Here is a 23,975-nt window from a genome sequence, read left to right as displayed (position 1 = left end):
TCCCCTGTGAGTGCTTGCATTTCAGTCTGTGCTCTGGATTCATTGCTGAAAAAGAAGTTTCATGGTAGTCAATGATGAAGAGTGTGGGTAGATATACCAGCAGATATATTCTCCATTCCTCTGCAAGGAATTTGGCTGATGCTGCTTTTTTTCAGCCTAATATTGCTTTTTCCCTATTATTTTTAGTATTTTTAAATTTGGCATAGTTTCTTGTACATTTTCCAGTTTCTTGTGAGATACATTGGTTCTTTTAATTCATGTGATGTCTTTAATTGGTGGTAATTAAAAATGTGCTGAAACAAATTCTGCTGTGATTTATTCCAATGGTAGTCCAAAGTCACTAACTTCAATAAGCATGAAGCTGCTGTCTGGGGACATTAACATCCTACTTCTGTATGTTGTTCTGAGATCTCAGTGTGTGACAGACATGGTGTGTCTACATTAGCCTTACTAGAGAATTAATCAGTGCTACAGAATGTTCCCAGAGACTTGAGTCTGAATCATCTATGCTTCTAAACTGCTGGAACAGTCCCTGGCACAGTTTGGGCATGCTCATTTCTCCAGAGATTTCATATGCTGTTTTTGGAATGTGCCTATTTCCAGACCTTTGCACTGATCCTGCTAAAGCTGAGACACCTCCTTTCCCCCATCAAAATAAAAAAGTCAAGTTTAGAAAATTGAGAATATCTGCAGTTTGAACTCTAAATATGTTGTGTTTCTTAAATCAGTTAAATGAATACTGGTTCTGATGTGTTATCAGTAAGATTTATGTGACATTTTGACATTGATTTCCAGTACGAGCACTTGAAAACAACAGTTTTATGGCTAAGTAGCAATTGGTTTTCCCCCAACAATTATATTTCCTATTAGACACTGAATCTGTTTAATAATATTATTGTGCTTTAGGAAATGAAGAGGGATAAACATTTCCAAAAATATGTTTTGGAACATATTTTTCTTGTTACATACATACAAAACATATTCTTCCAAAATATGTTTTGGAACATATTTTTCATTATTTACTCCCCCATGGAGTACAAGGGGGTACAGGTGTTCATCCAAATATAGGTGGAGTTTGTGGTTTTCACCAGCAGTCCACATTTTTAATTCAGTTGGTTTTTTAAGGATGCTAAACTTTAACAGCTAGCATGATGTGGAAATACTTTGATCTTTCTGCTAGCTAAACAGATCTGTGGATGAATATAATGTACTTTACATCTTGTTACACTGATTTGCTTTTTCTTTTCCTTGTAGGCTTCAGAAGCTTCCAAAATACCTACTTTTAGAAAATGTTAAAGGATTTGAATCCTCTTCTGCAAGGTAAACTCCAATGAATATATGCAGGTTTTAGTTTACAAAAAAGATATATTCTTTAGAAGGAGAAGGGATTTATTCTTTAGAAGGGATTTTTATTTCCTAGAATTGTATTTAACAATATAGCTTGAGATGGGACAGGAATTAAAATCTTAGGTTGTGAAAAGAACTTGCTAGATAACTGGTTGTGTCTCTAAGTGGATAAAATATAACAGTATTTTATTTTTAGTTTTATTTGGTGAGTATTTGATTAGATTTTATTTGATCATGTTTGCTTTAGAAAAGGTCAGAATTAGTTTTAAAAGAAAAATAGTAATAGGTGTTACAATCAGAGGTTTCAGGGGCTTATTCATGACAGGATCCCATGGTATCTTGTGTTATGGTCACAGAATAGTCTAGTGGCTTTCTTGAGTGCCACTGTTGATAGCAGATTATCCCTGGTTCAGGGCTGCCATCAAATGGTCCAGAGATACAGTAAGAAGGTTGTATTTATAGTCTTGATCTGAAATGTGGAAAAAGAAAGGTGTCACTACAGTTACCTAATCATGGCAGGAACACTCTCCTCTCTTGTGACCAAAGCAGGAGAGAGTTGCCATCTTCCTTCTCAGTTCTCACTGGAACAGAGTAGGATCTTTCTGTGCACTCCTTAAGGCACCAACTGCCACCCTGTATATCATGCTCTTAATGAATATGGCAGGCAGCTGGAGTCATGCTCAGCTGGTTCAGTGTTCAAGGTCTTCTTTTGTAGCCCCCAGGATTCCCTAGTCTGCGTCTTGCTGGCCAGTGCTTGGGACAAGCTGTGCTTCAGAAAACACCCCAGTTAGGACACTTGTTTTCTCTTATGACACCTGGGATGAAGTCTCACATGCAATGCTGGGTACAGGTCACAGCTCCTGCCTATTGTATAGTTCCAGCCTAGTGCAGTCTGCATGGAATACAGAAGAAAAGTATTTTTAAGATTGTTTCCCTTACAGTCTTTTTCCATTGTTTATAAAGCACAGTCCAACCTCACTTTTATAATCAAAACCACTGAATTTGTCATCCCTTGATTTAGCCTTTTTGTTAGGCTTAACTGGTGCTGTGTATGTGAGCAGAAGGAAGTAGTGAGCTATTTGTAGTGATTTTAATCTCCTGTTTTATGATTCCCAATAAAGAGAGTATCTTGCCCTCTGATTAGTTTCCTTGTTGACACGCTACAATTGCTTTCCTAGAGATAGGATGTTTTTTGAAGAGGCATTTGCACTGTAGTAAGAGTGAGGTGCCTTTGAATGTATAATAGTTTCTAACACTGAACTTTGATGTTGTCTCTCAAATTCAGTAATGGATAACATATCAATAATTTGCTGTCCAATTATTTCAATGAATTCTTTGGTAAATATGATGTTGAATTTAATGTGTTTGTTTAGGATTAAAAAAGGGGCTAAAGAGTAGGTGAAGCTAGTAATTGCTTTTTAATTACTTTCAGAAATGAACTTTTGCAAACACTAGCAACATGTGGATTTAAATATCAGGAATTTCTCTTGTCTCCAACCTGTGTGAGTACTAAAATTGCTCTAATATTATTTAATAGTTCAAAGTGCACTGAGTCCAAGAACATTTGAAAATTCTCTTCTGTATTAGAAAAGAGAGTCATGACCGAAGCTGAAGATACACTTGAATGAGAAAACCAACTGACATGACTTCTGATTTCTCATACTGGCTTATGCCACTATTGTATTGTTGTTTGTGTTCAGATCCTAGTCCCATATTTCTTTGCTACCATTTGATATTTTTAAGAAGGCATGAATTTACACTGTAACCAGGAAGGTGGTTTTCCCTGCAGGAGCCTCATTGCTTCAGAAGTGCGGTGCCTCTGGATTTCCCAGCACAGAAAATGTGACTGTTTCTTGTGGGAGGAGGAGCTTTGTTTCCATGTTACCCTGGAAACTGAAAAAAAGTTTGAAAGAGATTTCAGATTGTGCAAGACTAACTGGAATCAGTGAAGTACCATAAATATTTGAAAGACGCTAATAGAATGTAGCTTGAAAACCAATTGTGGTAGATTTATTTAATTGTTAGGTGGCTTATAATTTCTTGTTTAAAAAGGCAAAGAGAGACTTTTTTGCTTTTAACAGAAAACAGATAGTACCTGTCCCAAGAAATTGTGAAGCATGTAAATTTTTCTATTTGCATCACATAAAATTTTATTTACATTCATATTCATTTACAGAGAAAGTCAAAACCATGAGATGCAGAGAATAATAGCTCACTTGGATCTTTGGAAGTACTTGGGTATGGAATTTACAAATGTGTTGGTATTATCAACTAGAGAATACCCTAGAAAAAAGGAGGCTTCAGGGTGACCTAATTGCAGCCTTCCAGTACCTGTTGAGAGACTACAAGAAAGAGGGGGACTGACAAGAGTCTGCAGTAACAGGACAAGGGGGAATGGATTCAAACTTAAAGAGTAGTTTTAGGTGAGAATCAGGCGGAAGTTCTTTGTGATGAGAGTGGTGAGGCACTGGAGCAGGTTGCGCAGAGAAGCTGTGGATGCCCCATCCCTGGAAGTGTTCAAGGCCAGCTCTGAGCTGGCCTGGTCTAGTGGAAGGTGTCCTTGCCCACAGCAGGGGGCTTGGAACTAGATGGACCTTCAAGGTCCCTTCCAACACAAACCATTTTATTAATCTCTGATTCTGTGAATACTGATGTCTCTGAAGTCATAAAATATATTAGTGTGTCATAGTTCTGTTACTGCCTGTAATAACAGATAACTTGTATGATGCTATAGACCACTTTCTCTACTGTCACATGGACTAAAGCCTTCTGAATTTTGATTACAGCTCGGAATTCCCAATTCCAGGCTGCGGTATTTTCTAATTGCAAAACTTCACCAAGAACCATTTTCCTTTCAAGCTCCTAGTCAAGTGAGTCTATTCATGTTACTTTAATTTGCTTCATTTCATGAAGATTGAGGGTTAAATTTTCAGTTTAGTGCTTTGTGTTGACAAATGGAGAAAAATTATTGAGTCCAACAGAAAAGTTAAATTCTTTCTCCTTTTTCAGCCTGGATATTGAGCTTTGTAAGGACTGATGTGCAAATCTGTGGCTTAGATGGCTTTAAACAGTTGGGAGATGTGTTTTCCAGACTGATAGTGGGCTAGAAAATAGGTCATACTGCTATATTTTTTACACACTTGGAAAGGTCTTTCTGCAAAGGCAATTATTTGAGGCTGTTTCTGACATCATTGCCAATCGGTCAGCTAATCTCGATACTACTGCTTTTGAAATCTTCATAAAAATAACATCTTAAGGTTATTGTGAGCATCTCAGAAGGAATTCTTACTCTCTGTATGGTTGACTGTCAAGCTGTTTATTAAATACAGTTCTTTAATTTTATTTTTGTCATAATTTCCTCTTAGATATTGACAAGATTCCCAGATCAGGATCCAGAAGATTTACTCAAGGAAGAAGTCGCTGACAAAGTGGGTGAAACCAGTTCTTCTTTGCTCTCTGAGGAGAAGAATGTGGATCCAAACATTGGTCCAGATTGCAGCAGCAAGAAGAGTTTACCAAAAGGGGCCTTTCTATTTAAGCTTGAAACAGTAGAAGAAATGGAAAGGAAACATAATCAGGATAATGATTCCTCTATTCAAATGCTAAAAGACTTCTTGGAAGAGGAAAATGAAGAAATGAGTCAGTATTTCTTACCACCAAAGTCCTTACTGCGCTATGCTCTCTTGTTAGACATTGTTAAACCCACCTGCCGGAGGTCCACGTGCTTTACAAAAGGGTAAGTTGCCAAGAAAATGTCTTGCTAAATCATGTCCTGAAAATTTAAGTGTATTTTCTCTCTTGTGTCCTGTAAAATCATAGAGAGGTGTTTCATGAAAAAATCCTTGGCCTTTGAAAGAAATCTCCTTATAGTGTGCTTGCTGGTCCAGTGGAATGCCTGAGTGAGAATCTGTCTGGCAGAACATCATGTGCCCACTCTGAAAAGGCATTCACAAAAGACAAGTTGCCATTTGTTATTGACCTTCCCAGAAGCTTAATTACCCCTGCGGAAATATGGTTCCAGTAGACTGGTATAGTGCTGATTCATTAATGAATTTCTTTATATTGCTCAATGAAGTTACAAAGTGTCGTGCATGACAGATCCATTCCTCATTAAATCTGTCTCCACTGTACATTTTATTGATTCCTTGGATTTTTCAGCTATGTAGATCAGAATAGCTGTGGATCATCCTGAAACCAGTTAGATTGCTGCATTACAAATCATATTTGGTGGAGCAGAACTTCAGTGCTTTTCTGTCTAGTAGTTTTCTGATTAGTACCTTGCAATTTTAATTTTGACTTCTAGACGTTGGTGTTCTGAAACTCCATGGACAACTGGTCAAGAGCTTTTCCACTGAATGCATTTGTATTGAAACATTCCAGTTGGAGCCTGCAAATTTGTGGGAATTTTTAATGCTGATAAATGTTTCTAATTGGATTGGTTTTTTGAGTTTGCTGAGTGTTTCAATAAAATGTCTTGGATGATGAGTTAAAGCTAATTGTAACTTTTTTTTTTTAATTAGGAGAAATGAGACTGCCAGATTGACAGAATTCCTGCAGGTTTTTTTAACTTTTATACATAAAGAAGGAGAAAAAGAATTTCAAAGTTTAAAATTTGTGCAATGAGAAAGACCTTGCCTCAGCTCTCATTGATATATATGTATATGCCTTTTCTGCCCTCACTCTTTTGAATTGAGGAGAAGTCAGCATCTTGTGGAATATCTTTCTTAACTAGAATAGTCAAAAAAACCCTTAGCCAGAATAGTGTCTGATGTGTCTTATGTATGCCTTAAGTGTAATTGAGAGTAATTGGCCACTTGTGGTTTCACTGGAATATGTCATAGTAATTTGTGGTCATGTTTATCAAAATCACACTGAAGGAGGCTCCTGAGTATTTAAAATCAAGTCTCTATACTTGGTGGGGAAGGTGACTCTTATCCCTCTGCTGAAATGGAGGTAATTGTGGTGGTAGCTTTGTCTGATCTACCATCTTTGTTCTGTTTTTCAAGAGCCTTTGGAGAAGAAGGTTGCCAGCACATTTCTCAATGTAATCATCTCATTTACATCTCTGCATTAAGAGACAGTTTATAATTACATGTCTTTAAAGTCACTTTCTGAGGGCAAAAATAAGTCCCTTCTGTATCTGTTCCAGAAGTTCTGTTTTTATATTTCTCTGAAGCATGAGATCTCGGAAAAAGACCTGTGAATGGGGTGGAACAGCACTCCGGGTAGTATAGAGTATCCCTCTGCTGCTGTGCCTGTCTGGTGTCTTTCTTGTAAGTTGCACTGACCATCAGCTTTGAGAGTGGGAGAAAAATTTCTCTCTTTTCTCTTTGGTTTTCAGGTATTTCTAGCAAGGTTTATGTGATGGAAATAATCTGGGTATGCCTTCTCTAGTCCTCTCTAATTCAGGGACTTTAAACACAGATAGTTCATCAGTGATTTTTGCTATATCAGTGTGTCTTTTGAAAAGCTTTGGTGGAGTATACATCAAAATGTAATGGCCTGTAGTGCATGAGAGATCAAGCAGGTAATTCTGTGTGCCCTTCTGACCCTGACTTCCTGGGCACTTAGTGAATGATTGCTGAGTTCCGTGAGATTACCAACACCGTGGTTTCTCTTTGGAGTATATTTGTGGTGGCTGAAGTTTTGAAAGGAAATTGACTATTTTAAAGGACAGAGGAAAAAAATTGTATCTAACTTCTCCAGATGTAGTCATTCTGGACATACTTTAAATTTTTGATATGCTACTGACAAGAGAAGTCATACCTTTCAAAATAGTGCAAATATCAATTACAGAAGAGCTTTCTTGCTTTGTGGAAATTACTTTTTGTCAGTCATAATGTGTGACACAATATACCCAGAAAAAATACATGTATGAAATGAAAAGATTTTTTTTAAAGCTTACAGAAATAAAAGAGGCAGGGAACCTTGAATCAGATGAAAATTGAAGACCGTACTTTCTTAAGCCAACTTCTTTCATTGTAACTTGTAATGATCTTGTAATGAATTTTGTCAGAAAATCAATACGTCATTTTTTTACTGTGACAAAATTTAATTATGTTCCAGGTCTAAGGTAGGAATGTTAACTTTTCTGTAGTCAGCACCTTCAATAATAATAAATAACAATCCAGCTATCATTACATTAGCCATATGCCCACATTTGTATTAAAAAACCAACACACACACACACACACACACACACACACACACACACACACACATGGCCTTCAATGCATGCAGACACCAATTGGATTTTTTTTTTGGAGGTGGGGGGAGGAGTTCTGTACTCTAGTGCCAGTTATTTAGACAGGAATATTTATTTTTCCCAATAAAACACTTCAATATCACTCTGAATTTTACTCCATTTATTCATTTTGGCTCAGTTATATTAAACTGAAATATACCAGATGCTATATAAGAGGATGAGGATTCCTCAGTGCTGTGTGCGTTATATCGTTGAACTTTGTGTAAGGGAATTTGCAGAATGCAACTAACCAATTAAAGATGATGTATTTACAAAACAGATTCCACATGTATTTAATCTGTAACAGTGTTTAGGTGTTCTAATCCTGAGGAAGGTTTGTAATCACTTTCTTTTAAAGTGAGTACTGCTCTGGCTGTTATTGGCAGAACTAATTGTAGCTTTTTCAGCTGAGAATGAAATACTCAAGATTGAACCGTGCTGGGTCATTGTGTCTGTGCTGAAGGGAGAGTGTTCTTTTATTCACTGTGGAATTACAGAGGCTTGAAACATAACTTGTGCCATGCTTTAGGAATGGGTCCCAAGTGGAACAAAAGACCTTTATAATTGCCTTTACAGTTGTACAGATAAAACTGGAGAAGAGCGTCTGTTAACAATTGATGCAGACCACATACCTCTAATGCATGGGATCTTCTGAAGTTCTTCTGAAGGGCAAAGCCATCTGTTGTCTTGACTCACTGTCTTTCTGTTCAGAATGTTCAAACTGCTGTAGTCAGACCAACAGAGCATGTTTCTGAAAGCCCATGATTATATTTAAATGATAGCCTTGAAGAGACTACAGAGTAAACATGTTGTTAAGCAATCAACCACAAAGCATGCAGAAACAGCTCTCATAGGTTTCAGAATGCAAGTTTACTTACTGTTTACTTGGATTTAATTGTTTTTCTTCTTCTTGCTTTCTTCTGCTCTGCATAGGTGCCTGGCCATCACCCTTCCTTCAGTAGAAAATCCACAAGCAACCAGAAGTTAAACCTGACTGAACCACTTTGTTCCTAATGCTTTGACATGAAAGCTGGAGGCTCACACTAGTGGTCCTCCTTTTAATAAGAAGCACTAATTTGACCCTTAACATGTTTTGCCGTAATGTAAAATTGGTTTAGGCAATGTAGATGGGTTTTTTTTTTTTTTTGGTGGTCCTATGCTTGAATTCCTTGGCTTTGTGTAGTTGTCATGTATAAGACACTAGTTTGGATAAGCCCTTGAGCACTGAGGGCAGATTCATCCCCAGAGAGCACATTCAGAGGGTATTGCACTCCACGGGTTAGCAGAGTTTATAACAAGGCTTTCTGCTTTATCTTTCCAGGAGGCTGTTTGTTCATCAAGGCAAAGGAACCTAAGTAACCTCCCTGCACCTTTGCAGTTGTCAATGCCATGAAATCCTGTGAAAATACTAATATAAGTTTGTTATTGTTGTTGTTAAGGTATGGACACTATGTAGAAGGGACCGGCTCAGTTCTGCAAACAGCAGTAGATGTACAGGTAAGTGTGTGATGTAACATATTAAAATTACTTGTTTTAAAACTTGAGACTTGGGTTTTTTTCTGTCTTTTCCTTTGTTATTCTGAATGTTATAAGAAAAAAAATTTTAAATGTACATTTTATGGCAACTGAGTTTCCAATTGGTTTACTTTGTGTTCCTAGACAGCAGTTTGTTTAAACCAAAATTATATCTGTGTCTCTCTGTGAGGAGAATATGAGTTGCTATTATTTTATTATCTGTCATGTCATACAGAGGTTTCACAAGGGTATGTGAAAACCTTAAGAATTACTAGTTCTATGGAGAACCTAAAGTACCGTGAATCAAGAGCTGTTTTTTGTATGCATATAATTCAGGAAATATTGTCAGATATTTAACGTGTTTGAATTTCAAAATTATTGTTTATATGCAAAGAGTATTTTGAAAAGTTCTACTATTGATACTAAACTCATGACCAAGTGGTATTTAGGCATTGGGGAAGGTAATAAACGTACTGGTTAATCAGCATTCAAAGATACTTTTCACAAAGCCTGTGTTGTACACAAGCCTTTCCTCCTGCATGTCTGTGCTGTTCTCTAATATTATAGGGCATTTCTAAGTATAAGAGGAATGCTCTGGAATTCAGGATAATCTCAGAGTGAAGAGAATTAATAATAAACAGCTGCATCCCCACAGCTTAATTTGTATGAATGGTCTGTTACTGAGTTATTTTGAGTCACTGTCCTTTGTCATTAACAAATGTTTATTCTTTGATTGCCCATTAAGTATTGGTATAGCTTGGAATTGGAGGAAGAAATTATGAACGTCCTCGTGGCAACATTGATTTCTTTCTTGCAAGTCCATTTGTTGAGATGTTGGCTGCAAGAACAGAATGCAAATGACATTTTCAAGCAAAACATGCTAATGTCTTTGTCACTTTGATAATTAAGGAAATATTCTATTAAGATGTGACTGTAAATTTTGCATATCTGACCTGCATCAGTCATATTTCTTGGTTTTATTATTCTTCATAGCTTGAATCAGTGTTTAAACACCTTGACGAATTACCAGAAGAAGAGAAGCTTATAAAATTATCAACACTAAAACTGAGGTACTTTACCCCAAGAGAAATAGCCAATCTTCATGGATTCCCTCTGGAATTTGGTATGTGCTGCAGAATACACACTTATACATTATTCTTCAGAAATGCCAATGCATTTGTTTTTTACTGGGACTAATCCAATCTTTTTATTTTGCATTTTTTTTCAGACCACTCTGTTCTTATGATTGATTCATTCTTGTTGTTTGGCTAACTTTGAATTTCTCTAAATTTCCACTCATTTTTTTCATGTTTTGTAAGAGCCAGCTTCTGTCATGAGGTTTATCTTCATAAGCTAAGAAAAAGGTTTTGGCATGCAAAGTGCTCTGTTAATGAAGCACAATGAAGGAATACCTTTGTTTAAGGCTGAAACTATTTATTCAGCAGTCAGTATTACTCAGTATTGTGGTAAATTAACATATCCTGCTAGCTTAGGAAGTCTGTTTGTGGTTCTCAGTGTTTCAGCTGCTTGCTTTCTCCCTTCCACACATTTACAGCTGCTGACAGGGAATTTCAGATGGTACAGATATTTCTTTGTTGAGGAGTAACCAGTCTATTAAGCCATCTCTATTTTCTAGAGAAGGCAGCCCTTGGTCAGTTACTTCATTTTCTAAGTGGTTGTTTTTTTTGAGGAAGGAGTCAAGGAACAAGACTCAGCAGTATCAGTACACTGGATACATATCAACAAGAATTAAACCTGAAGTTAATTCTTCAGAATGCTCCTTGTAAAAAAGGGCAAGCAGGAAAGTGTAGCTGTTACTATCTGCTAAGAAACTGTCCTGTTGACATCACATCAGATCAATTTATTGTCACTCAGCAGCAGAAGAATCCATGGAATCATGGCAGGGTTTGTGTTTGAAGAGACCTTAACGATCATCTATTTCCCCCTTCCACTAGACCAGATTGCTCAAATAAGACAGCACTGACCTTGAGTAATTTGTTACATTTTGCTTTGACTTCCTCAGTGACTTAGAGTTCTGAGAAATGTGACTTGTTTCTATGTATTTCTTTCTTTCACAGTTTTAGTTTTTTTTTTTTTTTTTTCATTTATTATTTGTTGTATTCAAAATTGCTACATTTGGAGAACATTATCAAGGTTGCTCAGTGAAACTAGAGCTGCCAGCACTAAGCTTACATGTTTATGAGTGTTTGCAAGTGTGTGCTGTGTTGTTACATACCAACATGCAATGTTTTTTCATAGCCTCTCTTCTTTAATGCATCTGTTCTATTTGCAGACAGCCTCTTAGCACAGCTCTGTTTCATATTCATGTAGACTGATGTCAAGACACTTGAACTTAACAGAGCTGGATTGGGCTTGTATAGGCTTATCATGCTGCTCAGGGTCTCTTTTGAGCACAAAATTGCCCATTTTCTCTTTTTTTAAATACAGTTGGAGTTTTTCCACTGTTAAATCAGTCTCTGCAACATTACTGAGAGGTGCAATAGGGTTAATGTGGCTTGTATTTTACAAAGGGAGAACTGAGACAATGGAGAGATTTATGTTGGGAAGACTCCCATTTCTTTGGGGTGATCAGTTTGCGAAACCTGACTTTTATAATTTCATAGTGCTTGGAGTGATACGGTGCTTTCTGTTCAGAGCTCATCTGCAGAGACACCTGTGAGGTTCCGTATTTTGCAAACCAGAACTGAATTCTGAAGACTAATCAGGCTTCTGAATTTGAGGATAATCCAAATCATTGCCATGTACAATGTGTTCATTTAGCAGACCTGTCTTTTGTTGTTTGGGATTCCACCTTTCAGAGGAGAGAACCCTTTTGCCATAATTGTGGCAGTTAGTATTATAACTGTCTTACAGTTCTTGCAGTTCCCTTCCCTCTCTGTACTGCTTTTCTAGCTTTGATGACACATAAAGCCTCTCTCTCATTCAGTGGTTTCCTCTGGCATATACTCCTGAGTCAGAGGCAGAACATGCATTTCCCCCTGCACTGAGTCACAAGTCTGACATTTCTTTGTGTTTAAAACTTCTCCCACTTTTGCTTTAAAAAGTGTTATTTGACTCTAGGCTGATAGAAATCTTTAGTGAATTTAGGTACTATAATCTCAGTTTCCTTTGAGAATTTGCAAGCTCTGGATTTTTTTTGAAAGTGGATATATTTATGGCTATAGCAAAGGGTGTTGCCGTGACAGCATTTCTCCCATGCTAAACTTCAAGTAATTATTGTGAAATATGGTATTTTCAGAGCAAAATGTGTTATACGTTCTCTGCTGCTGTGTTCTGTAGTGACAGCAACATTTAGGCTGAAATTTTCAAAACTAGGAAGCTTGGAATTGTACCTACTGTAAATATGTTATTGGTCCAAGAAATTGGAGCATGAGGAAACGATAAGCTGAATACTATGTGAACAGACACAGATGCTGTTACTAGTGCAGCTACAGTATCATCAGAAGAAATGTGATTGTCTAAATGGTTCTGCATTTTAAGAAGTTGATGGCCTTTTCTAATATGTGAGGTCCAGAGTTAAAGTCATTGTTCATTCTTAACATGACCAGATTTATTTTTGCTTTTAACATCAAAATGTATAGATAGTAATTGCACTATAGTTCAATGAAATACTGCAGTCATTTATCTTAGTCACTCTGGTGGGTCCCACAGCAATATCATTAAAAGTGAACAGAGCGTTCTTGCACCTGTGACCTGCTTTCATGAGAGTGATGTCAGGATGTGTTTCCATTTTTCTTATTAACAAAGCATGCAAGCTTTTAGGAAACAAAAGCCAGCATGGTGGGGAAGTACGTGCTTTTAAGACCTCAGTGTCCTCAGGTACTGTGTGTGACATAAATGCTACAGTGAGAGCTGTGCAGCAAGTGCCAGCAAACTGGACATTGTTGAATCTGACCTTCTGATGTAGGCCACTCTGGAGCCAAGAAGATAGAAAGTGCAAGACAATGTTAACAGTCAGAGGGAGGAGGCTTGGGTTAAAGGAAACCATGAGTTCTGAAAATAAATTCTTGGCTTTTGGTTGCCAAAAGGTAGGAAGGAGAAGTTCTGACATTTTCAAGATTCAGATAGGCTTCTTGGGCTGTAAGTGCATTTGTGTGTGTGCATAAATACATATTTATTTTCATGTATGCTTTTAAAATGCCTTTATTCTGTACCTTATTCATTGATGGAACGTGAAAACTCCATCTAAGGAAGTGTGTGTGGGAATGCAAGTGATTGTTCCAAAGACAGAAGAACAGTTGCCTAAGTGTGAGTGCCAGGGAGCTGGGCAGAGTGGATGGAGCTGGCAGAAGATGTGTTTACCAAAGCAGTCCACATTCGAGGCATTAGTAACTGGCAGAGAAGGATGGAACAACTCCTCCCAGACACCACCTCCTCCTCAGAGCCTCCTTTGGCTCAATAACTGTCCAACCACATTCTCTCCTGAGCTCTCTCTGTGACAGATTTTTTTCTGAAGAGCTGTGAAAATTTCAGAGCATACATATCACTACTTGCACTCACAGTTTGCTTGTGCATCTGAGCTAATTGGTGTCTAATTGGGGTGGTGATGACCTCTGAGTCAAAGTTAGGTGCTCCTTCTTAGGGAATGATGAAATAATTGAATGTGGTCAAGTTTCAGCAGTTTACTATATGACCCTAGCAGTTAAGTCACCACTGCTGTTCATCTTTCACTCAGGTTGAAGCAAATGTACTTTACCTCACAGTTGGAGTAAGGTAAGAGTGCAAACAAGGACAGAGCAGACGAACTGGCTGCTCAAAACTGCTTCACTCTCAGGAGCTTGGAAGTCAGTACACAGCACAGCCCTTTCACAATACCTGGGCTGGTGTCATTTTTACTGGCTCTCCCTTCATTCTGCCAGGCCATGCACTTACTATGGGAAGGACATTGCTGCTGCTGTCTGTATTTCTGAGTGTGTTTAATGGGGTCAGCATTGAATTATATGGAAAGTTGTTCAACTGCTTGATCACTCACTGAATAAGCCTCGCTCATCATTTAATCTGTATGGGTGGTATATTGCACTGAGAGACTTGTGATTTGACTGAGCTCTTAGAGGAGATCATGTGGGAAGTACAATATAAAGCTTATGGAGTACAGTTTAGTCCATCTGCAGAATTGTCACATTTTCTTTCTGCTGTGGTTGTGTTCTGTAGATGTTATCTAGAGTAGCAGTTGTGCAGGGATTTAGTGCTGCTGCCCCTCCCTGAGACTGCTGGATGTTTTGAGCTCTCTGAAGGGAAGGTAGATCAGCAGTAGTAGTTACACAACAGCAGGTAGTTACACAACAGAGGAATGTTTTGAAGCTTCTTGTGAAACTTTAGAGATGGCAGTATTGATAATAGAAGAACTGATACAAATCCAGTGAATTGATTGTGAATTTTGGTGGGGGCTGGAGGGAGGATGAATCCTGCTGCAATCTGTGATAACTGCACTAAGAAATGTTCACTGAAAAAAAATTAGTCTAAAAAGTAGGAACAAACCCAGACTAGTGATATTGCACTATATGTTTTTGTTTTAGGTTTTCCTGAGAAGATAACAGTAAAGCAATGCTATCGTCTTCTGGGAAACAGTCTCAATGTGCACGTGGTGGCAAAATTGATCTCCATTCTACTTGAATAATTTAGAACCTGAAACTGATGCATATGGACTGGTGACAGAAAATACTTCCATCTTTTAGGAGAAAGCTGATGGAACCTGGACAAAAACCAGAGCTTGCCAAGATATTTGTCCAGACATTTTGCTGAAAAGTTTTGATATATTTTTAATAACTTACATTCATAATGGATTTAAACTTTATAGGTGTTTAATTTAAATAGCAGTTTACAGGACTTATTTGCTTTATTTAAAAGTTCTTTTTAGTTTGCAGAATGAAAAAGTGCAGCATATGCAAATACTTCAATGAGAAAGGATAAGATTATTTTATTTTACTTTATTCTATTTTTTATCTTAAAACCATTTTCTCAGTACTGTGTGAAACTGTGTCAAAGCTGTTTCAATTAGGTGCAGAGACCAAGTTCTATGTGTAAAATGTCTTCATCTTTAAATGTAAGTGGTCCATTCTGAAAAGATTTACTGTATATATGATCTGAAATTTTGATGTGATTTTTGTAGCTCATGAAACTAATAAATTCAGTATTTTATATACAATTTTTAAGACTTAGTGTTGTTCTTTATGGTTGTCTCATCTTTAAATACTTATAGGATTCTGGAACCCAACTGTATTTGTCTGGAATGATTTGTTCAGTTGCAGCTGAATCAAAATATTTCAAGATTATCACAGGCCTGACAATAACTTCCTTGTTTCTCTTATATTTTTCAGGATAAGATCATTGCTCCTTAACAAAGACCTACATGTAAAATACATTAAAAAAATTGAAGCTCTGTGTTTAGGTTCCTGTGACATAAGAACTGGAGAAAAAACTATATGGGCTGCTTCTGAAAATTTCTTCACAAATCTTGGTAGTAGTACTGGGGTTAGGAGTGTATGTTGAGGTGAAGCCACTGCATGTGGCCATCCCCAGTGCCACCACTGCACAGTGCCTCATAGAGCTGGACTCAGTGGGTTTGTAATCAAGTCTTGTGAGTTCAGTACCTCTGAAATTATAGAGAAAATTATGGGAAAACTGAAAGCCCTCTTAAGAAGTGTGTGTTCTAGTTGTTAACTTTCCTTGGGATTTTCCCATTGGTATCTACATTAAAAAGAGCTTCAGTGAGGAAGAGGCAAGATGATACTTAGTAAGCATCCTTAGGGAGATTATGTGCCAGAAGACAGAAGGATTTTGTAGTTGATTATAGTTCCTGTTCACCTAAGCAGTAAGTTAAAGTTGCCAGTCCTAAAAATAAATGAGTTTTCTTCCCCCTCTCCCCCTAACCCATGGGATGACACAGGAACAGTCTTGGTATGTTCCATCTGGGTTTGGTAGTGCAGGGGAAGGTGAAGACCACAGAGAGCAGAGCTACTGTGGAGATACTGTAGCTATTTTCATCTGCTGTAGTCCTGAAAACAATTTAAAAATAAATGTATGTAGATAAATTCACGCAGCTTTATCTTTTGCTGGGTCCTGCATTTCTTCTTCAGTCTTGATTTGCCTTCTGCTTTGTGGACTGTTAAACCAGGAAAAGCTTGGGTTGACCTACTTCCGCCTGTCTGATTCTCCAGGAGCATATTGACCACTTGGGCTGTTCCAGCTGTAAAAGAGAAATGGAAATGGTTTCTCCTGAAAGTTCTCTGGACAAAGCCCTTGAGAAGGTGAAGTTGGCCTCTGTCCTCACCTGGTCACTTGTAGTACTGAAATATCAAAAAAGTACTGCTGTGCTGGCTACTAAACTGCAAAGAGCAGGCGTGGTTTTGACAGTGAACCATGGTTACCTATACCCACAATGGTTACTGTGTAGATTTATCAGCCAGATCAATAGCTAGTATCTGTACGGTCTTGTTCTTGGTAGAAATGTGGTAGTATGAGTATATTGCTGTCTAATATGTTCCAAACATAGGTATGAAAGCAAAGGATATCAATTTGATATATAAATTGGAATTTCCTTCTGCTAAATCATGTAAATATTCTATTCATTCTGCTTCACTAGCAATATTTGGAAAAATATTACTATTAACAATTAATTGTCAATTCTTTTGTGTGTAGAACATATCTTAATGCTTTATATGCCACTTGTAAATTAGCAGTGTTGAAGTGTAAATTGAAATGTACCTAGCTGCACCTAAAACTGATACCATAATACAGAGCCTGTTACTGAATTTTAATTCAGTATGATTGTGGAGACTGAATCTGATTGCTAATTTGAGCTGTTTCTGAAGGACAAAAAATTGAAATAATTCAGAGTTGTAAATACATATTTGTGTATTTTACCCCTGCTAACCCTGTAATACTGGTGCAGCTAAATTGAGTGACTGCTGCTTATCCCCTTGGTTTGTTATTAATAGACTGGTTTACTAAGCTCTGTTGGGTTGTACCTGCTTGACCTCACTTGATGATTGTGTTGCTTCCTCTTCCAAGCAGTCTCCTAATCCTAAGTACTTTGCAGCCTACATCATTGCTGTACTTTGCAACTTCAGCTTAAGCATTTTCACAGCAATGAAATGTGATTACAAAAGCAGCTGAAAGGTGAAGAAATATCTAGAAAACAGCTTTGGAATGGGAAGGAGATACAAAATCAAAAATCAGATTCTGGGTACCTCATTCATTTGCACGTCTTAATTACATTTCATTTCATTATCTGAGTGAGGTAATGTGGTTGTATTCCCTTAAATTTGAGAATTTCCTCTGAGAAAATGGTTGTCATATTTGGTGGTGTTATATTTATGTAGTCATTTTTGAAGCTCGCAGATTGACTTACAAAAATCTTCTCTATACCAGCTAGTTTTTATCTGAGTTAGCCTGGGGTTTCCCTATACTCATGAAGAAACCTGTCTAGCAGCAAAATTACTAAAATACCATTTTTTAATGCAGTGAGTTTGAGTACTTTTTGATGCTTGGAGTGGAGGTGCATTCTTCCATGCAGTGAATGTAAGGCTCCTGCCCAGAGCCTTTTTTATCTCACTTTTGACTGATAGGACAATTGTAAGGCTTCTCAGGAATGTCTGTATTACAGTCTGGGAAAGCATTGATTGGTGATAGCTATTGCTTACATTTAAACAAGGGAAAGCTCATTTTGGTTTTGACAGGGACATTTCAATAGAAATCTGAACAGGCCCAATGCTTCAATGGCTATACAATTTGTTTTAGCAGTTGTCACACATTTCTAAAATAAGTGGAAAATTTAGAAAATATTTGTTGTGTCTCAGGGATGAATTATTCAATTCTCAGCTTGTCCTTTGGCTCCTCTTCTTGCTGTTCATACTAAAGCTTAACACTTGAATTCATGTATAAATACTGAATTATATTTATTTTCCTTAGCAGTTTAATATATTTTGTCTTCTATGTGTTTACAACCACTTAAGTGTTTTATTTTTTCTGCATTTTATTTAAAGAATATGACATATTACTAAGGATTTAGAAGAGATTAAGTAATAATTGTTTAAGAGCACTAGCATTTCTGAGCAGTCTTATGTAAATATTGTATAAAATTGAAGTGATCAAAGAAATACCCATGGAAAAATAATGTGAAACCATGAAAAAGTAGACATAGAGCCCAAAATTAATTCTAGTATCCATTTTCCCTTTGCCTGTGCAAATATGAGTATTGTATTATTGCAACCTCATTAGGGAAAGTTTAGGAAATACTGAGTAGTGATAGTATGTCAGTTTAAATGTTATTGCAAAGAGCAGGACAAGATATGTGTTATTTTTGTCTTTAGTTGATTGTAAGGTTTGGGGTATTTATATAGCCATTAAAGAAAAGAAATAGTGGCCCAAGAGGGCCAGGCAGCCATCTGTGAAGGCTGAACAACTGGATTGTTCTCTTTGACTTTCCTCCACCTGGTCCTGTTGACAGTGGGAGGAAGCTGGATGAGGAACCTTCTCAGGTAAGAGCACTGGTGAAACAAGAAGCAGAGTTGGAAGGGTTTAAATCAACTGGAACACAACACTTTTAGTGAGAGAGTTGATGGATGTCAGATGGCCACTCTGGTTGGATGCCCTTCATTAAGATTTGAGAAATTGCAGCAAAAAAGTTCCTGAAATCTCCTCCAGGGAGGAATGTCTCTCATTTTAGATGCAGGAATGCATCCTGAAATCCCAGCTTCAGTGGGAGCATGTTTGTCTTGTGCTTTTGTCCATGCACTGGGCCTTTTTAATTAAAATATTTTTAAATTGCCACTTGGCACTTTGAAGCAAAGCATGCTGATGGTACAGATATGTTTTCTCAGATGTAGATTTCAACAAATAGTCTTCATTAGTTCAAATGTTTGCCTGTATGTGTTTAAAAAAATAAACTAATCTCATTCTGTTTATAAATAATACACTTAAAATGGGATTCTTCTCAGAATTATTATTTTTATTGGCATTTTCACTGTATATTTATCACAATTAATGTATGGCATTACTCATTCTTTGCATATGTATTACAAGGTGAAGCTTGTGGAGAAGGAGAAGACTGTACAAGTTCTTGTAAGAAAAATCCTCTGAGAGTACTGAGTAAGTAGACTTCTGACTGAAGAAGTCCCTGAGCTGCAAATATCTGGAGGCCAAGAGAGTACCTAGGGGAGGTACTGTATGGGCTCACCTCTTCGTGTACCCTTCATTTCCTCTGCTTTTGGCCACTGTTGGAGTGACCTGGATGATCCACTGATCTGGAGAGATCTTTTCTAGCCCAGGATGATGACTCTTATTGCTTATTTTGTATGGTGACAGAATGCCAGTACTTGTAACCTCAGCCTCAAGACACAGCAAATGCTTTACAGACATAGCTCAGACTGAGCTTCTTGGTGAAAGCCAGCAGTACAGAATAGAATGAATCTGAGGGAGGTTGTGCAGCCAGGTCCATTCATGGCTTTAGGGTTATTAGTGAAGAAGGGTGGCTATGCCAATGGAAATCCCTAAAAATAACTCTAGTGTATGTTAAAGCCATTGGAATGTGTTAAAAGGACTGGAATAATCAATAAAAAGAATAAAGCCAATACAACTGTCTGGAAGCTTTTCATTAACCTAATTGCAAAAAAGAATGAAATGGAGAATAGGAAGCATCAAAGTGGTCTTTAGAAACAACAGTGTGTATGTAGGAAGAAAAATCACAATGACAGAAGAACTAAAATGAAAGTCTCATAAGGAAAGTAAAAAACTAATGTGTTAAATCTTTCTTGTAATAAAGGAATCCAGGGAGAATTTGGACAGTAGATCAATTTCAGCTTAAGTAGTTAACTAAGTCAAGACTCTTATCTTTGTCATTTGCTATTGAAAACTGAAAAACTCAATTTCCTGGCCAGGTAGTTTGACTTCATTAGCAGGTAACTTATGAACTTCATCAACTGTGTTGAGGAAGCAGAATCTGAAACAGGTGGCAGAGAGCAGAACGCTGAAAAGAAATCCTTGAGGAGGAGTGTGAGATATGGAGGCTTGCAGCAGCTGTAGCCCCTGGGGAAGCTGCTGTGGCCATAAAACTCTCAAGACACTCATGAAGAGAGGGAAAGAGTGATGATAGGTCACCTGGGGAACAGCAAGGGGAATGTTACTTTTCAGAGTCACCCATGTTTGATGTAAACCCCACGGTTTCTGATCCATTGCACAGGGCCTGCTACCAACTTTGTGCTTGGTTGTCTCAGAGCTGTAGGAACACATGGGAAATGCTGAGTTCAGTATAGAGCTGGGTTTACACCAATTTGCACAGTTATATGGAGGTAACAGTATGACTTCATATGTTGTGTGTCACTTTTGAACTCTAGGGTATTATTAGAAGGAGGAAAGACAAAGGAGGATCCGGGAAAGTGAAGATAGAAGTACTGGGAGATATGAGCACAACTGAGAGAAGACTTCTGTAAATGTGCTCTACTTGGTATTTAACCAGCAATGGACTAGATTTATAATTATTTGCAAATATTTAAGTGATAACATTGAATAGCAGGGATTTTTTTTTTTTTTTTTGCATCTGTAGAAAAAAAAAGGATTATTTTTCAGTCTTAGGTTAAAAAATTAACCAGGTTTGAATTCACACCAGTGGCTGCTCTTCCTCCATTTAAACAGGTAACATTGTCAAAAACTCTCATCATGTCCATGCATTTGAGTTACTTCCTAGGAGTAATTAATGTGTATTGAATTTTTGGCCATTATTTGAATCAACTCTTGTCTTCTACACAGCATCTTTGCATTGCAGGCCCATACTGCTGGAGAAATAGAGGAATACCACCATTTCATTTCACACAGCTACACAAGATGGTGGTAAATTGTAGTTCCTGCTAGTACAGGATGAACTTCAACCAGAATTAGAGACAAACACTCCATTACTCTTGCCAAATCTGCACACAACCTATGCTCTTTAGAGCTGTTTTCTGAGCCTTCATCTTAGGGAGGTAATTAATGACCTGTCCCAGGAGGAGAGGTTCATGCCAGCTCTTCTTGTTGGAAAGAACAGCCCCTATTCTTGTGCCAGAAATTTGTATGTTTTCCATTATGTTCCTCAAAAAATTATGTGTCAATTCAATATATTACAGTGAAATTAGAAGGTGTGGACCTATTTCTGTCCTTAAGAAGGTTTATAGATTTCTCAATTTGGCCAGCCTGAGGTGCATTCACTAGGAATAAAGACTCAATTAAGTAAAATCTGGAAGGTCTAATGAAATGGAAAATAGTGTGTCATGCAAATAGGTGGGTGTCCAACCCTCTCTTTCCATCCTATAATCAGTGCATAGTCAAAATCAGCTGGTCCTCAGGCCAACCATTTTCTAAGCTATAAAACCTGCAGGAAGAGAAGGTGAATTTCTTCTTGTTCCTTGCCTTGTCTTCATCCTTATGCAGTTTATTGCTCACTGGTTATTGGTTTATTGGAGTTAATTAGTTGGAAAGGGAAGCCTGAATCGAAGGCTGACAGGCAGCAGAGAGGGGCAGTGCATACTCAGCGTGCAAAAGAAATGAAGAGAGGAAAGGAAGGATTTTGTGGGCCACAGCCAAAAGCCAGGATGGGAAATGTCAGCAAAAAATGGACTTTGTGAAAGTAAGTTCCTGGAGTACACAGACATTCAGCCAGCCTGCTACGGTGTGCGGGTGTAGTTGGCCCAGAGTTTATTCAAGTTGGCATTCAACTGACAGTTACACAAACTCAGTAAACTGTTAAAACAAAAAGAAAATCAAAGCAAAAAGAGAAAAAAAACCCCACCAGACAGACTTCAAAATCAAAACAGGAAGAATGTTAATGAGCGCCAGTTTAATGGACAGTGCCAGGATACCCAGAGGCAGAAGGTGTCTGGTTGACTAGACAGAAGTATTGATAATTTGCCTATGCTGTCCTACTCCTGAACAGAGGTTTCAGAGCTAAAAGCATAATATTAAATATAAAAAAGGTGCAGGGACAGATTCTCAGTTGATATAAAAAAACAAAGCTCATGTGGATTGAATGGAGCAGTCATATTTCCTACAACACAATTCTGTATTTTTATGGAAATATTGTCCCTCATGTTGGTAAAGGACATCATATGGAAAATTTTCCTTATGTTTTTCTGTTCTGGCAGGAACAGCTGATAGACTCCCTACTGCAGAGCAGGTGAACATACTCCTTCCTGTCCTTCTCCTTCCTCACCAGTAGGTACATGGGATGGGCTGTCTCCCGTGGGCTCAGGAGGAGCCTCACCACCGCCCTTCCAGATCCCTCGGCAGCAGCAGTGACTGTTGGGTTACCTGCATCACAGCCAGTGGGAGCACAAGGGACATGGTCAGCAGGCTGGTGCTGTTCTGAATTCCAAGGTAAGTTTATGAAAACACAGATAATAAAATATAGTACAAATGTCTTTTTTGGGAAAATGGTGAGATACAGCTGATACAGCCTAAGACACTATGGTATTCACAGTGAAGATCACATGATCTGTGGCAGCACCACAAACATTAGCTGTCCTGACTTCACATTCATGTCCTCAGTTGTGCATCTGTCTCTTTTTGAGATTACATTAGAATTTTTTGCTGCCATATTCAATTTCTTACCAGGTTGTTTTGAGTTCATAATGCTTCCCTCTGTGAAAGCTGTAGAGTTCATTCAATCCCCCAGCTCCAGGGAAGGTTCCACATATCTGTGGGACATCTGTAGGTGACAAGTACAAACTGGAGCAGAAAGAAAGACTGAGTAGGGTTAGGAAGTGCAGGAGCTCCATGGCTTCCGGGAAGGTCTGTTGCTTAAAGGATGCTACAAGCAAGAGCAGCTATAATTGTTGCGACTCTTCTCAGTAGAGTTTTGAAATGTGAGCAACCTGAATAAGATGTTTACTAAGCAAAAAGGAAAATCAAAAAGAATTGTGGTAGACCTGGATGTCAGAAAACTCCTAGCATGAGGAATGAAAACATGCAAAAAAGTTCCTCTAAGCAGGAAGAACAAAGAACAGCAAAGTCTTGTGCAAGGGGAATATGGAGACTGGCAAAAGCAAAGGGGAGGTGGGACATGGAATCTCTCATGGCTTTCAGCTGCAGCAGCCTGAGCCTCAGCATCTGGGGACTGAGTCACCCTTGAATCAGAACAACCACATTTGGTTAAAATTGTACTTAGCTGTTGTAATCCATGTCATGCTGTTCAGTACTGCTGACTTGCTTGTGTCATCTGCCCAGTAAATTACTGACTGGAAGTTTCTCTTTCAATACAAATATTCCTTGCCAGCCACTATGGGTTTTATATTTGAGGTAGGGGACTTTTTTGGTAACAATTTAGGTCCTTTAGTGCTGCCAAATAATCTTTCCCTCCCTCCTGTGATGCAGCACGAGGTAGAGCACTTTCTGCAGATTACAAGGTACTCAGTGACACAAAGGTGCTCAGCTGTACAAAGGGCAAAGACATAGTGATAAAATACAGGCAGATTCCATTTAATGATCTCTCAAAGCTCCTGAACCCAAAAGACAAAAGGAGAAAAATGCATTTAATGTCTAGGGGATTTGCATGCTGTCAATCTTTAATTAAGGTATCCGAGATAAAGTTCACCCTTGCAAGACAAGGCAGCAGAATGGGCACCTTGTGAACAAGGAGCTGTGTGAGAGCAAAGGGCACCTGGACTCACAACAGCCCAGTCCAGCACTGGAGGTTTCACTTCAAGCGCAGGACAGCTGGAGGAGAGCAATGCTTTGGGCTCCTCCTGCTCCTCATCTTGTGGTTGTGCTATTATTACTGACTGGATTGAGCTGTGACCCAAACCACCATGAAAAAAAGAGGCAGAAAAGAGCCACTTATGATGAGCAGTAAGTACCATTGCTTGCAAATGCATTTGTTGGT

The 23,975-nt window shown here is 38.1% G+C and overlaps 2 protein-coding genes across 8 annotated transcripts in view; both read left to right on the top strand.

The window, feature by feature from the left end:
• TRDMT1 (tRNA aspartic acid methyltransferase 1) overlaps window positions 1–15,272 on the top strand; it is a 30,516-nt gene extending 15,244 nt beyond the window's left edge. For all 6 annotated transcript variants that reach the window (XM_068212187.1, XM_068212182.1, XM_068212174.1 and 3 more), the window contains 7 exons: window positions 1,255–1,320; window positions 2,780–2,849; window positions 4,134–4,217; window positions 4,713–5,083; window positions 9,031–9,088; window positions 10,100–10,229; window positions 14,644–15,272. In XM_068212187.1, coding sequence (XP_068068288.1) covers window positions 1,255–1,320; window positions 2,780–2,849; window positions 4,134–4,217; window positions 4,713–5,083; window positions 9,031–9,088; window positions 10,100–10,229; window positions 14,644–14,744 — 880 coding nt within the window. In that variant the 3' untranslated portion in view covers window positions 14,745–15,272. The remainder of the gene's footprint in view (window positions 1–1,254; window positions 1,321–2,779; window positions 2,850–4,133; window positions 4,218–4,712; window positions 5,084–9,030; window positions 9,089–10,099; window positions 10,230–14,643) is intronic.
• Window positions 15,273–23,716: 8,444 nt separating this feature from the next.
• Window positions 23,717–23,975, top strand: part of CUBN (cubilin) — a 142,671-nt gene continuing 142,412 nt past the window's right edge. Inside the window, exon 1 of one of the 2 annotated variants that reach the window (XM_068212150.1) lies at window positions 23,717–23,941. In XM_068212150.1, coding sequence (XP_068068251.1) covers window positions 23,823–23,941 — 119 coding nt within the window. In that variant the 5' untranslated portion in view covers window positions 23,717–23,822. The remainder of the gene's footprint in view (window positions 23,942–23,975) is intronic. The other variant, XM_068212159.1, reaches the window with a different exon arrangement.

The sequence above is a fragment of the Anomalospiza imberbis genome, chromosome 1 (genome assembly GCF_031753505.1).
Source record: "Anomalospiza imberbis isolate Cuckoo-Finch-1a 21T00152 chromosome 1, ASM3175350v1, whole genome shotgun sequence".
Lineage (NCBI taxonomy): Eukaryota > Metazoa > Chordata > Aves > Passeriformes > Viduidae > Anomalospiza > Anomalospiza imberbis.
This window is presented reverse-complemented; position numbering and strand designations above follow the sequence as displayed.